This window comes from Sparus aurata, chromosome 24 (genome assembly GCF_900880675.1).
Source record: "Sparus aurata chromosome 24, fSpaAur1.1, whole genome shotgun sequence".
Taxonomy (NCBI): Eukaryota; Metazoa; Chordata; class Actinopteri; order Spariformes; family Sparidae; genus Sparus; species Sparus aurata.
The window spans coordinates 14904664-14918742 of record NC_044210.1 but is presented as its reverse complement, the minus strand read 5'-3'; the positions used below and the strand labels follow the sequence as shown (position 1 = coordinate 14918742).

Here is a 14079-nt window from a genome sequence, read left to right as displayed (position 1 = left end):
GAATTTTTATGAAGAAGGTGCTTTTGAGTTCATTTTTATTTTGGAAAGAAAAACAAGAAAAATTACGAGGCATTCCCCCGGGGCTCTCCGCGTTCCTCTCTCGAGCTCCGAGTGATTAATTGGCATTTAAGAGGTAAAGCCTGGGCTTAACTCTCCAGCTCTGCCTACAAATGCGAGGCTTTGTCGACCTGATGCAACAGAGCTCCAAGATGCTTTTCGCAGTTGGACAGGAAGTGTTTATCATGGGGATTTTGTGTGTCTGTGTGGACCGCTTCAGCATGTTCGCTTGAGGATTTTCAAGGTACTTGATTAAATGTGCACTCCGTCTGCTGTCTTTTTTATTTCATGCTTGCATGCACGTCTCAGGCTTTTCATGTGAGTTTAAGTGTGTGCGTTGAGAAGAAGAAGGCGCCCGACTGTGGAGAGAAAGAGTGATCATCTCGATTTCTCTGTTCCCCGTGCTCAGCAAGTCGGCCCATCAACCGGAGTGAGAAAGTGCATTTATCGCTGTAGGGGATGGGTGGGTCTGAGGGGTGGAAGGACGACAAGGATAGAGAGATGATCCTAATAAAAAAGAGCAGAGTGTATGGCCTGAACTTACCCTGCTTGAGTTGTGTGATATGTGACACGCCAGCCCCCAAGACAAGACAATAACGGCAAACGCATGGGCTCATCAGTCGAGGACGGATCACTATTACAGCCTTATTCATCAGCATAATTAGGCTGAGAAAGAGATGTGGGACAAGTGGCTAGCAGCGCTGATGAAAGCTCATCAGCGGGCTCCCTATGGAGCTATGGCCACTGATTGGCGCTCGGGCCATCATCGCCTAGAAACTACTTCAAAATAGGGGCTCTTCGCTCTGCTGAACGACAGTAAAATGAACTTAATTGGCTTGCAAAGGCAGCTTGGCACAGGGATCACTTTTACCCTGGGCACTGATGTGCTTGGCCTCTGATTTGACAGTGTGTGATGAACAATACAGATAAACATTCCCAAGAAAGCTCCAAATTTGAATATGCTCTTACTTTGAGCTTTTACAAATATACTCCTGCCAAAATCCATTGCTTCCTATCCTGGCCCCACTGTTTGAAAGTGGCAGCTAATTTCGTAGTGTGAAAAATAACTGTAATACAGTGGGTGGGAAAAGGTTACTTCCTTATCCTGTTCTCCAACATTATCAGGTTTCCTCAAGTGTAAAGTCATTAATTTCAGCCCAGTGTTTTGCCCTTTAATTAGTTAATTTATCAACTTTAATGGCAGCACACAACTCACAAGCTTGTTTCGTCGTGTGGTTTTATTTGTGTTCTACACAGTTATAATCTGGAAGCCGTCAGATTGACCGGAGATAGATAATGACTTTATTTGACAATGAGGAAGGTACGAGACTGTTATCACCCAGTCCAGATGTAAGGTTAAATAGTCGAGGATATTTAAACACAAATCATCCCTTATCTTATTTCAATTATCTTATTTCAATTGTAAGTATAATGAGAGGCGCAACATGTTTGGTGAAAATAATCATTTAATGTTAACTTGAATTTACGGCCAAGCGACTATATTCAAGTTCTTATGAGTTTAGTTGTTAGCTAACCCAATGGTTCCTACATTTTATAGCTATCTCTATCCTTGATTTTTGCACATATGTAGCTCAACTAATACTACCATTTTTAATACTTTGTTTGATTTGAGGTATTAAATTTAGCCAAATTGGGTTAACCCTAACCCTGGCGCCCAAACCTAACCAAGTAGTTTTGGGGTTAGGGTGGTTTTGGTGGTTTTGGTGCCTAAACCAAACCAAGTAGTTTTGGTGCCTAATACTAACCAATTAGTTTTGGAGCCTAAACCTAACCAGGTGGGTTTGGTTCCTAATCATAACCAAGTAGTTTTGGTGCCTAATACTAACCAAGTAGTTTTGGAGCCTAAACCTAACCAAGTGGTTTTTGTTCCAAAACCTCACAACCCTTTGTGGAGGAGGGTCCCCACTCCCAGGTTCAGAACCACTGACCTAAACAATAAACTGTCTGTGGCATAAATGCCGGGTTAGCTCATAGCAATATCCCACCTGTTGTAAATCAAAAAGCTTCCTATGAAACACTTTAGAATCTTTGTCATCTGAGAGTGTCAGAAATGTAGCAGCTCAAAGTTTCAGTTAAATTGTGCGTGAAGAATACGTAGCATCCTCACTTAGCAACTGGTGGAGCATAAAGAAATGCACAAACAATTTCAGCTCAGACTGTTACTTTCATCTTGATGCAGGTCATCTGCTTGTTTAATGATATTGAAAACAGGCAGGGATCCATGCACCTTCAAAGCACTGTCAAGTACCTGAGGGAAGGAGAGAGTAGTCATGATGTATAATCAGCATGATTTGTGTGTTTATACCTTTAGATGTCACATGCACTTTGTATCATATCTTTGTTCGTGATCCCCCTCTTCCTATCTAAGCAAATGATATGTTCTATTTTTTATTTTCAGGGCAGTTTTGCCCCATTGTTCAGAGTAATAAGTACCCTTCTTATTGAACAAGGGCCATTGGAACAAGTTAGAATTGTTGGATTGATAGGACTGGATGATGTGGCCGACAGGCAGTAAATGCATTTCGTGAGTGGGGCCGTTAAATAAAGTCATTCCTCGATTGATTCAGTTTCATATGAGAAGATTCTCCCAATCGTCTACTCCTCACATCCCGCTCCACATCAAATCTAATCCCTGATTCTACATGACACTCCAACTTTCTCTTGGCGAGATTTTTTTTTTCTCCCTTCCACCACTGAGAGACACTTTGTTTCACGGCCAAGAGAGATGTAGCAAAACACTCCACCAGAGAACCAGAACATGACCTGAGCATATGGCAGTGGAGCCATCAACGGCCACATACACACATGAAACGGCATCGCTGGGAACTGTGTCACCCGGCGAAGCACCCGGTGGAACTGATTACTTTGGTCCAACATAGAGTCTATCAAAGGAGAAGGTTGGGAGCTCTCCTCTGTGTCCTATTAGTCCATTTAAGAGGCTACAAGGTCCATCGAGGCTTATTTTTCAGTCCAGGGGCCATCTATAGTGCACGACTGTGATTGGAAAAGTGGTGATTTAACAGCTTTCCTTCTTTGTGTGGCTGTAAACAATCCTTAAAGCAATGATCCAGAACCTGACGATATTTTAACATTATACAGTAAGGGCTCTGCCTCATGTGCCACCGACCAACAACCTTTCAGAAACAAAAACAAGGGAAATTTAAACGTTGAAGTGCATTTCTGAATATCTTGTTTTGCACTGTATTTGTTGAAAAATTAATAGTTGTGGCTATTACTGTTACATGCTTTAAACAATTAATTAAACCAGTCATAAACATCTGTGATGTACCATGTCATTGGGTAAAGTCTGCAAGGTTTCCAGGCTGCAGACCTCATTTTTCTTTTGTCGTTTTTGTCACCAGTTTGGAATCCAGAAAATGTTTTTTTTGATGCTCCATCCAAGTTTCCATCCAGTTGTTGTGTAGATTTTAGCCAAACTACTGTCGCCTAAATATTTGGTGGAGTTTGGTGCATCCACACAAATAGTTGTAGGTGCCAACTGCACCCTGACACCACATAAGGAAGAGAATGCCAATCAATTATGGACAACCATCTTGAACCATCAATTCTTTAGTTTTGTCAGTGAATCAGAGGCTCGGCTGACATTCAGACCACATGATTTAAATGCATAATGAATAATGGGTTAGGGTCTTTTTCCATTTGGACACATTTCAACTATTTACACCCGTACCAGATTTATACACGTTCTAATTGAAAAAGTTAGTGAAAACAGGTGCATGGAGAGCACTTACATAACTAGCAACAAAACAACTCAAGTTAAATTTAACTTTCCTAAATGCAATTAATCTTGCCAACCCCAAAACTTTATAGTCTTGCCAATATCAGATCACTCTTAGTTATTTTTACTTGATGAATAAGATCATTTTCAAGCTCCTGTTGCTAAGATGGTTGGTTTTTTAGTCTCTTTTTCAACTCAAATACCAATGCCTTTGGATCCCAAAATATTACAATCTTACCAAGTGGAGGTTTAACTTTGAGTAATGCAATGTCCGGAGAAGTCTGAGCCTGAAGCAGCAGACTCACTTTAATTCCACATAAAGTTGGCAAAGGGGCCCTTCTGGACTTGTGCACGATGGAGTTCACTTGAGGCATCTGTTAGGTCTACAGTTCTGCAAATGTAGCAAGGTCTGGACATTATCAGCTATCATAAATCACATATTACAGATACTGTAAGCACAGCACACTTTCCCGTTTTTAGAGCTGCACCTTTAAAAACTTTTATGAACAAATCACTTCCACATTATAGAGCAGCACCTGTAAGATTCAGTGTAGTCTACTTGTATAAAAGGTTTGGAAATTATTACCATAAATAAAAATTTTATCATAATTAATTTTGTTAGCCTTAGCAAAAACCTCCTCTCTCCTCGTATCTCTGTTCCCTCCCTCTCCTGCTGCCCTCTATATCTCTCACCACCTCCACCTCCTCCCCCCTTTTGCTCTGATGCAGGACAATAGCTTTTATGACTACCTCGTAACTCACAGCACTGTGGAGGGTGAGGGGATTGGGTGGGTGTAGCGGCGGATGTTCGGCCGTAGATCTCCCTCTCCTGATGGGAAGATCGAAGCGTGGACGGGGAAGAGGGGTTACTGGATAGGAGCGGGAAGGTTGGGGGGTGGGCGGTGGCGCAGGACTGTCGCGCGTTAATGAATGACCACCCGATAGAGGCTTGCCATCCTGCTCGAAGAGTTAGTGCCCTTGCCTGGATGGACAGCAGAGGTGGCAATTTGTCTTGCAGCGAGCAAGAGGGATCTGGACACAGGCACTTAAAAGAGCATTTGGGACAGTGCCGGGCAGGTTGGACCGCGAGACGGCTCCCCATAAACCCTGCAAAATGGATGATATCTGTCAAAGCTTAAGGGATTCAAGTGTAGAAATGATGACTTCAAAAACGTTATGAAAAAATGCTTTTCTTTATTTTGTCATCCTTAAAAGTCTTAACCTTTAAATGTCAAATGTCTTGTGATTTCTGCTTACCTCCGTGGTGCCATACAGCTGGACAGCAGCTGGAGAAGCTTGAGATGTGGAGACAATTCCGAACAAAATCTTTTGTTTTTAGCGACACTGCAATGTGACAGTGTCGGTGAACTACTGGATAGATTGGTTTGGAATTTGGTACATTTATTGATGTTCCCCAGTGGATGAATCCTCATGACTTTGGTGATTCTCTGACCTTTGTTTGTCACATATCCAGTGAAATATCTCCAACAGTGCCAGATGGTATGTTACACAAGACCATCATGGAAGGCTGCTAGAAACTGTTTGGAAAAAGGCATACACTTTCAAAACATACTTGGCAATTGGTTGGAGGAACCATCTGCCTATCTTGTTGGTGAAGGTTCTCAGTCATCCAGGTCATGGTAAATCTAGGTACTGTATCATAGGCAACTGAACCTTCCCAAATTCCCATTTGTTGATAGCGATTACAGGTGAAGCATGTCTTCATATTGTCCAACTTTTTCATGTTCAAGGTGATTGTGAGAGCTATTTTTTAACACATGCAATGAACAAAAATGTAACCAATATTAAGGCTTTGTTGCAAATTTTGTAAAATTTGTAACTGAGTCTCCATAAATCCTCAGTCTCCATGGGGAGATACAAGACAACATCTCCTGAGTCTGGATTTACAGTGTTATTCTAGTCTAACCCAAAGAAGAAATGGATAAAAGAAAGAGTTGATAACTCTTTCTTATCATCAAGTGTTGAAAAGATGCCTATCCCAAACAAATGCCTGGTTCAGCCAGTAAAGCTGTGGGTATGTAAACCCCTTTGGTCGTGATCCCAGTTGACCTTTATCTGTTTGTTGGAAGTCCTTTTAAGACGGTCTTTATAATGGTGCTCTGTAACATGTCAAGGTGACCCAAGGGAAATCCAGATTACAATCCATCCAAGGGTTAATTTAAACTCACACAGGGACACGGATAATTATATGCTTATTCAGTGTATTGTCAGTGATGTCAGAGATCTGTCGTGTTGGTATTGGCTGGCTGCTGATTTCTAAATGACATCAAAGCTCGCTGTCAGCATGTCCTGCGTGTTATTTGAATAAAGCGCAGCCTGCCCCTTTTTTCACCCAGCACACACGAATGTAGAACGCCCCGCTGATAAATCGTCCATTGTGACGGGAACATGATTACATGAAGCCGCGGCTGTAGGCCATTCGCGGGCAGACGGAGCGCCATGTCACCTCTAAGAGGGCTTTGAATAAATGTCCCCGTCTCTACCAAGGCCCACTTCCTTAATCAGGGTGTCGGATGGTGATGATTAGCTTCCTGCACGCGCTTCAGAGCTGCTGAATCGTCTGCATAACTCACACACTGTTAATAATCTGCCTGGGGAGATAATACCCTTCTTTACCTGCAGCTAATCCAGCCCCTGATCTGAACCACATTGTTACTTTTTTCTCATATTAAATTTCATTTATTGTGACAAGTACTTTCCTGGAAGTACTTCATATTCAAGGAGAAAAGAGATGCAAGGTGATTGTATCTAAATCCCTCAACTAGGTTAAATAATACAGTCAGCTGATGTCCCAGAGAGAAAGAGACATAAATGGGGGGGCTGTTGTTTCACTTCCATCCCAGGTCACGGCTTGAGAGGGGGGATTACTGCAGCATCATTTCATTCTGTGTCCATATCCAAAACCTGGATTAGTAAGTGGGAGAGGGATTAGAATTTATTATCATACTCCATGCGCAGGCATCTGTTAAGGGCAGTGGCCCTCGAAAAGAAACATATTTCTGCTATTAAGCAAATGCTGGATGAGAAGCACGCCTTTGTCATCGGTGCATCGGCTCTCGCTTTGATAGAGAGATGCGCAGCAGGTCAAGAGAGCTGCGATCCCTTATTTTCTCAGAGTCAGTTTGATGATTTGGGCCTGTTGTGAGCCAAGAGAAGAGCCACTGAAGATAATAGCGGAACAATAAAAAAAAAATTGAACACGTTCCAGAAGGCTTTATTTTCTTACTCTACGACCTGAAATAAAAGACATGCGAGATGTGCATGTCTCCCTACCAGAGCCATTCAATTACTAGTGATCAGATTTAAAACCAGACAATGTAGTTGATTTTCAACAACCTGTTCAAAAGCTCTTTTTAGCCTTTGGTAAAGACACATTGGAACGATTGCACTCAATTAAATTCAAACACATTGGTTTGGCGTTTGGTGATGGTGGTAAAATAAACAAGTACTTGGCGGTTTAGACGAGGTTAAACCGACAGTTTTCATTATAAATTATACGCTTCAGGGTTGACACATCGGAGAAACATTTTCATTAGAGCACTTTGTCTACAAGTGGCTCTCAGTAGCCAGATGTTTTGGAAAGCTGCCTAGAAAGATCAGAAATAAAATCAGATTTGTGCGACACGCAACAGAGATGACGAGGAAGCTGAATGGTTCACTCATTAGCTAGTTCCATTATCAGCTCTGGAAAAAAGACATGTTTTTAATTACCTCTGCCAAGGAGGTTATGTTGTTGCCCATGTTCATTGATTGCTTGCTTGGTTTGGTTGGTTGGTTGGTTGTGTGCAGCGTTGGTTGGTTAGTTGGTGGGTTGGTTGGTTGCTTGGCTGGTTGATTGATTGGTTGGTTGGTCTGCAGGATTACAGAAATAATCTTGAAGCAAAGAAGGTGCCTGGTATCTATGAGTTTGCACAATTTCATGCAGGCCCAGATCATATCTGGATCCAGCGGATTTAAACATGTTTTATTTGAAATTGGATAAGACATGATTGATTTAAAAGGGACTGTTGGGCCTTGGTGGAGGTGTGCACTCTACTAGGTGCCAGTCTAGTTCACAATGTTTTTCATTAATACTAAAAGATCAAATTTTAATGTCTTCTGGATGGAGTAAGATGAGGAAAATTATAGATTGTGAGAGACTTACCAAGACACATACAATATATGGAATTGACATATTTCTTCATATATCAGATTAATGTATGTTGGGTCAGGTATAAACCCTGTGTGCACTCTACACATAACATGATTCCCTCTTAAAGAAATGTTACACCAGTCATTTACTCAACACTTCTTTCATGAACAGCATCCCTCGATGAGGATTTGATGAAAGCTATGCATCCGCTCCAGTTTACCATTTCACTTTTAATCAACACAGCAAGTATCCGGTGTCTCCCAGTGACTTTCAAACTCATTAACTCCGTCTAACTCTCAAGCTCGATGAAATTATTTAATAACTCAGTGCATAATTAGGAAATTACACAGCCGTACAGTTCTGAGTTCTCTGCAAAAGCGAGGGCTGTTTTGTTTACATAGTGAAATCCATTTACTTATTTTCTGTGCAGCGCTTCTCTATGAAACAGCATTGTCTTTGGACCTGGCATTGAATTACTGTGTGCATTTGTCAATAGCATTTATCTTCATGCTCAGATGCACTTCAGGGAACACCTTATGCAGCGTGGTACTTTTGAGACAAAGGATTGGAGTTAACCTTGAAGTATTGATTTTCTGCCATCTTGTACATGTACCATATATCCATGGCTATGTGCTCATCCCTCTCTTTCTCCGTCTGTCTTGGCCTCCAGAGATACTGAATGGGGGAGTTTACGTTGACCAGAACAAATTCCTGTGCCATGCCGACACCATCCATTGGCGTGACATTATCAAGAACCCGCAGGCGGAGCTGCTGGTGGTGCCGTCCAACAACAGCAACCTTGGATGTGAGTAGCGCACGTGGGTGGAAACCAGCGCAACCAGTAGCTCTTTTTTTTATTTGAAGATTTACTCTGAAATGTGATGCCTAAGCGCATGCCAACATACTGTAGAAGTTCACACACACAAACACACTCTCCCCCGACCAGCAGCAGCCGTGCCCTCTCCCTTTTTATTCATTCTGTTTGCCTGGCGGTCATTTGGAAGCAAAATCACATAGCGTTAGATCAACGTGTGAACCTTTCCATTGTAGTGGTTTGGTAGCGGCTCTGCAGCGAGGCCCATGGAGCTGCTGTCTGCTGCGCTCTTTTTAAATCTCAGTGAATCTGACAGCTGGTTCGAAGCTGCCCACTTCCCCTGGTGCCCCCCTCTCCTCCTCACTCTGTGGTCCCCGCGGTCCCTCATCTCCCGCTGCTTTGGACACACAACAGGCGTCGCTATCCGCCGGACATTCTGTGTCAGAGGACCGGGCTGTTTGAGACTCTCTCAAACTTTTCTGCACATTTATGGACGGTCCTCTTGCTCATTTTGAAGGAGCGACAGGGTGCTTAGAAGTTTCTTTGGGCACTGGATATCAAAACATGTCAGGGTGAACAATGGGAACAGCTGAGGCGCCAAAATTGCGAGCAAAGGCATGAACAAGGGGGGGAAAATGTTGGGGAGATTCTTTGATGAAAAGGCATGATGACCTTTCATTGCTTGCAGACTGAGCCGAACAAAAAATCTGCTTAGCCTCGTGACAACGGCAGGGAGTTAGACGTCGTGCAAAGCTGGTCGCTCGGCTTGAGCCGACACTTTTTAGTACAATATGTGCAAAACATTGCTATTTTGTTGATTAGATGGCACTGGCGGAGGGGGAAGAGGAGGAAAAGCAACAAAGAAAACAGAGGAGGTGTGCCAAAAAATGACAGTGGAGCGTGTGGGAGTTGAGGTTGCCAAATTGGGGGCCTTTGCCAAGCCGTAGTTAGTATTTAACATTAACAACCCCACAGTGGGAGTGGTTGAAGGGGCCGGGTGACAATCTCCTGCACCGTTCCACTTACTCTGTAATTAACCCATAGTCAATTAAGTCTTGATGATGGGCCGCTGGCAGATGAAGGCTGCAAGTGCTCTGTCAGGTCCCACTTTGCCTGTGCCAGCGCTTGACGGAAGGGAGTAGAAGCCTGTCTTTCATGCTTATGTTCTCTACAGGCCACAAGTCGCCAAAGTGACTGTGGGTCTATTGTCAGATGAGCGGAGGAGATTCGACAGATCTGTCACTGTCACCAGTCGGGGAAGCTTTAAGGGTGTGCGTGAGTGGACGATTAGGCGTTTGGTGGGCGAGGGGGCTGTTTGTGTCTAAACTACATCTGAAGTTTGGTGATGAGTTGTCTGATTCACAGTCCCTGAGTTTGTTTGTGTGTGTGTGTGTGTTCTGCAGGCAGACGCTGTCATCGCTCATGTAACGGGCGCTGCTGGGGCCATCAGGAGGACCAGTGTCAAACCTGTGAGTATGCACACACACCCTGAGAGCCACAGTCCTGCTAGCTCATCACAGATACTGACTTATGGGAATAGTTTGACATTTTGGGATTCAAGCTTATTTGCTCTCCTGCCTGGAATGATATGAGAAGACTGACGCCATTCTCATGTCAGCCAGGACATGGTTAGCCCTAGCTTAGCATAGCCTGACCTGAAATCACTTTTTAAAGGTTTGTTTGCTCACACGTTTAACAACTGTAACAACGGTAGCAGAGTTTTTTGTTGTTTTTTTTTTTAACCTTTAACACACCCAGGCTAGCAAATTCCCTCTGCTCTCATGCTTTATGCTAAGCTAGGCTTAATACTTCTTCAGTAGAGCACTTTACGAGTACTTCAAAAGGAGCCAGGCTCGCATTATCCAATACACTCTTCTTTCAGTCATTGTGCTAAGCTAGGCTAACCACACCCTGACTCAGGCTCACATGCATAAACAGGAGCCTGATTTAAATCTTATCATCTTATTCTTGGAAAATATTGTTCATTAGAAAGCTTTAGAGGTGTTGGTATGAAAAAGCTAGGCTACCTTATTCCAAAAGCGTTGTCTTTATGCTAAGCTAGGCTAATAAAATCCTGTCTCAAGCTTGAACTTCACACACAGACATGAGACTGGTATCAGTCTCCTTATCTCACTCTCAGAAAAAAAAGACATATTATTCTTGGTAGTTTTACTTTGTCCAAAGTCACAATAGCTGATTTCCTCTGCTTTCAGTCTTTATGCTAAGCTAGGCTAAACACTAGAACTCGACACTGAAGTCCAAGCTAATGAAATCCTTTAAACCAGTTGACCCAGTGTATTTACTTAATGCTTGGGGGGAAATTGAGGATACTGCTTTAAAATAATCTATAATCTGCTGTAATCTGTTTGGACACAGATTTATTATATTTTGGCTGTGTGAGCACTCGGTACACATCTGTTTTTAGCTGTTTTTATTTAATTTGTATTGAGCTCCGAGAGCTAAATCAAGGTCAGGTTCTTCAGTGTGTATCTGATTCATGTGGCAGTGGTGAAAATAGTTGAAAAGATGATGAAGAATGTGACAAAAAAAGGCAATGGATTGAAAAGAAACTAATGGAGAGAATCAATGGAAAAAGACAAAAGACGACGGAGGGTAGCAACAGAAATAATTGCAGTTCTACTTGTCTATTCACGTCATCAAGATCTAGAGGGAGACTCGCCTGTTTTTCACAGACTAATAGACTTGGGGGCCTTGTTGTATTTTTCACTGCCGCATCATTATGTTCCCAACACAGCGGAGAGTGAGCACAGCAGTTTTTAATGCCTCGGCTTCAAGCTCCTGCTGACTCGCTGGCTGGTAGATCTCCTACTGTACCAATAATGTGTGGGAGGCTGTTCTTTAGCACAAGTATTGGAGCAACTTTGATAGCAATGGGCACAAGCGCCATCCAAGTATTAGTGGCGGAGCAATAATACTGACTAATGCAGCTTCTTTTTGAAGTGGCTCTGCGATGAAATGAGGGAACGGAAGTAAATATTTCTGAAACAGTTGGCAGTTCTGGGACTTAGCAGCACAGTTGGACGCTGTCTTTGGCCAGTCAGTCCACTTGGCTGAGAAGACCAATTGTATGAACAAAGATATGTGGAACTGGAGAGATCCGGTGTTAAGAAACTTTGGTTATCCAGGGGAAACCGATTGAGATCACTCCAGCATCCCTCTCTTTAGACCGCTACCTGGGAGGCGTCAAGCACAGCCGCAATTTTCAGCTGAAGAGCTGGAGCAGTTTGGGGATAAGAGGCCCGCTCAGGGGCACCTCTAGAGCGGAGACAGTGCTTCATGTCCGTCTGGACGTTCAAGCAAATGACCTTGTGGTCACGGACCCCTCTTGTGTAACCTTTCTTGCTTGAATTCCTTATCAGCCAATGTTTGCATGCACCTATAGCGTGAGACAAAGGTTCGAGGGTGGTGGTATTGTCACTTTTTATGAGTGTGAATGTGTGTCAGACCTTTAAAATTCTCTCTTTCCACTTCCCGTGCAGTGACAAAGACGGTGTGTGCAGAGCAGTGTGACGGTCGCTGCTTCGGGCCTTACGTCAGCGACTGCTGCCATCGTGAATGCGCCGGCGGCTGCTCGGGCCCCAAGGACACGGACTGCTTCGTACGTCAGATTGCACAACACAACCTCCCTATCACTCCCCCCCTTCCCTTTTTGACTTTCTTTCCTTCTCCCATATCTGCCTCACACACACATCCAAAGACCCTTCCGTGCGTCCGCATCTTTTTGTTCAACATCTGTTTGTCATCCTCCCCTCCCGAAAATGATGCACGTTGTTTACCAGCTGATAAATTGTTTGTCATTTTACGGGGCTGTAAAAGTCTGACGCTACGGCGCTCTTCAAAGAAACAAATTGGTGATTCAGTGTTCCAATTAGTATCCCTTTTATCAAGTTCTTCCTGTCTTGCGCGCGAGCACACTGACAGGGATGATATTGTAGTTGTAATTCACGGAAACGACTCATCCAATTCAATTACCGCTGTTTCGGCCTGTGGCCACAGACGACAGAACACTTAAGAGGTTTATGGGAAAACATTTCACCATTTACATCATGGCTGTGGATCAATGGCTCCAATTTTTCTCCCATTTGGAATTCGAAGAGACAAGGGGACGACTGCATGATCTGGCCATCAGACATAAAAATGAAATGCCGTTGCAATAGTCTTGTCTCGCAGCGACTCATGTGAGAAAATCACCTCCCGTCGCCTTACCTAGATATGGTTTACTCCATTGGAAAGCTGACTGTTGTCATCCGCCTTCAGCTGATTGTTTTTATGTGCTTTCTGCAGGCTTGCACCAATTTCAACGACAGCGGAGCATGCGTGACCCAGTGCCCTCAGCCGTTTGTGTACAACCCCACGTCCTTCCAGCTGGAGCACAACCCCAGAGCCAAGTACACCTATGGAGCCTTTTGTGTGAAGAAATGTCCCCGTAAGTCTGCTTTGCCTCATCCAAGCAGCTGCCAGTAGATACAGTTACTTCAACGTGATACCGCAAGAACATAGATGCTCATTAAGATGAAGTATTTATCCTCTAACGATCCTGAAATAGGACTCCAGACAATTCAATTGAAGACAAATTAGCCAAACGTAAATAAATTGTCTATCGCAATCAACTAGTTGCTTCACCATCTGCCTCAGCTTCTGGCAGCCGAAAAGAAAGCAAACGTTGGATCTTCTATCACGGATGTGGAGTTGAGAGTGCGTTAGTGATTCGATGAGCACGCCCTAAAAGTCACGCCACATCAACAGATTGCACATTCAAGTTCCACTGATCATCAAATGAGCGTACACCAGTCGCACTTCTCCACTGAACTGATTTGATTCATTGCTTTTGCTGAGTAATATAGCCCGAGACCATTAGTTTTGATCATTATACAAACGTGATTAAAATACAATCAATTTCTCGCCATTAGAGAGGTCTTTCGGGGAAATTGCTCTTTAAGTAAATGCTACACTTTGATTTTACATGGTAAAGTCATTAGGAAAACAGTGTTTGTGATGTAGCTTATCATCACAGCTTATCTACTGTGAAATAACTGAAGCAAGAGGAAGTTAATGTTGTTTTCTGTGTTGCTGCCAGATAATTTCGTGGTGGACCACAGCTCTTGTGTCAGAGCGTGTCCCAGCAACAAGATGGAAGTGGAGGAGAACCGCATCAAAATGTGCATCCCCTGCACCGACATCTGTCCTAAAGGTAAACCTCGGGAAGTCATCAAGAAAAATCCTCCTTAATTTGCCCTATACGGAATAAATTAGACCACAACTTTGAATTTGCTG

At 43.3% G+C, this 14079-nt stretch overlaps 1 protein-coding gene across 3 annotated transcripts in view; it reads left to right on the top strand.

The window, feature by feature from the left end:
• The window catches only part of LOC115577202 (receptor tyrosine-protein kinase erbB-4), a 280463-nt gene that overhangs the window by 188247 nt on the left and 78137 nt on the right, over positions 1–14079 (top strand). For all 3 annotated transcript variants that reach the window (XM_030410145.1, XM_030410146.1, XM_030410144.1), the window contains exons 4-8: positions 8641–8775; positions 10188–10253; positions 12285–12403; positions 13090–13231; positions 13883–13996. In XM_030410145.1, coding sequence (XP_030266005.1) covers positions 8641–8775; positions 10188–10253; positions 12285–12403; positions 13090–13231; positions 13883–13996 — 576 coding nt within the window. The remainder of the gene's footprint in view (positions 1–8640; positions 8776–10187; positions 10254–12284; positions 12404–13089; positions 13232–13882; positions 13997–14079) is intronic.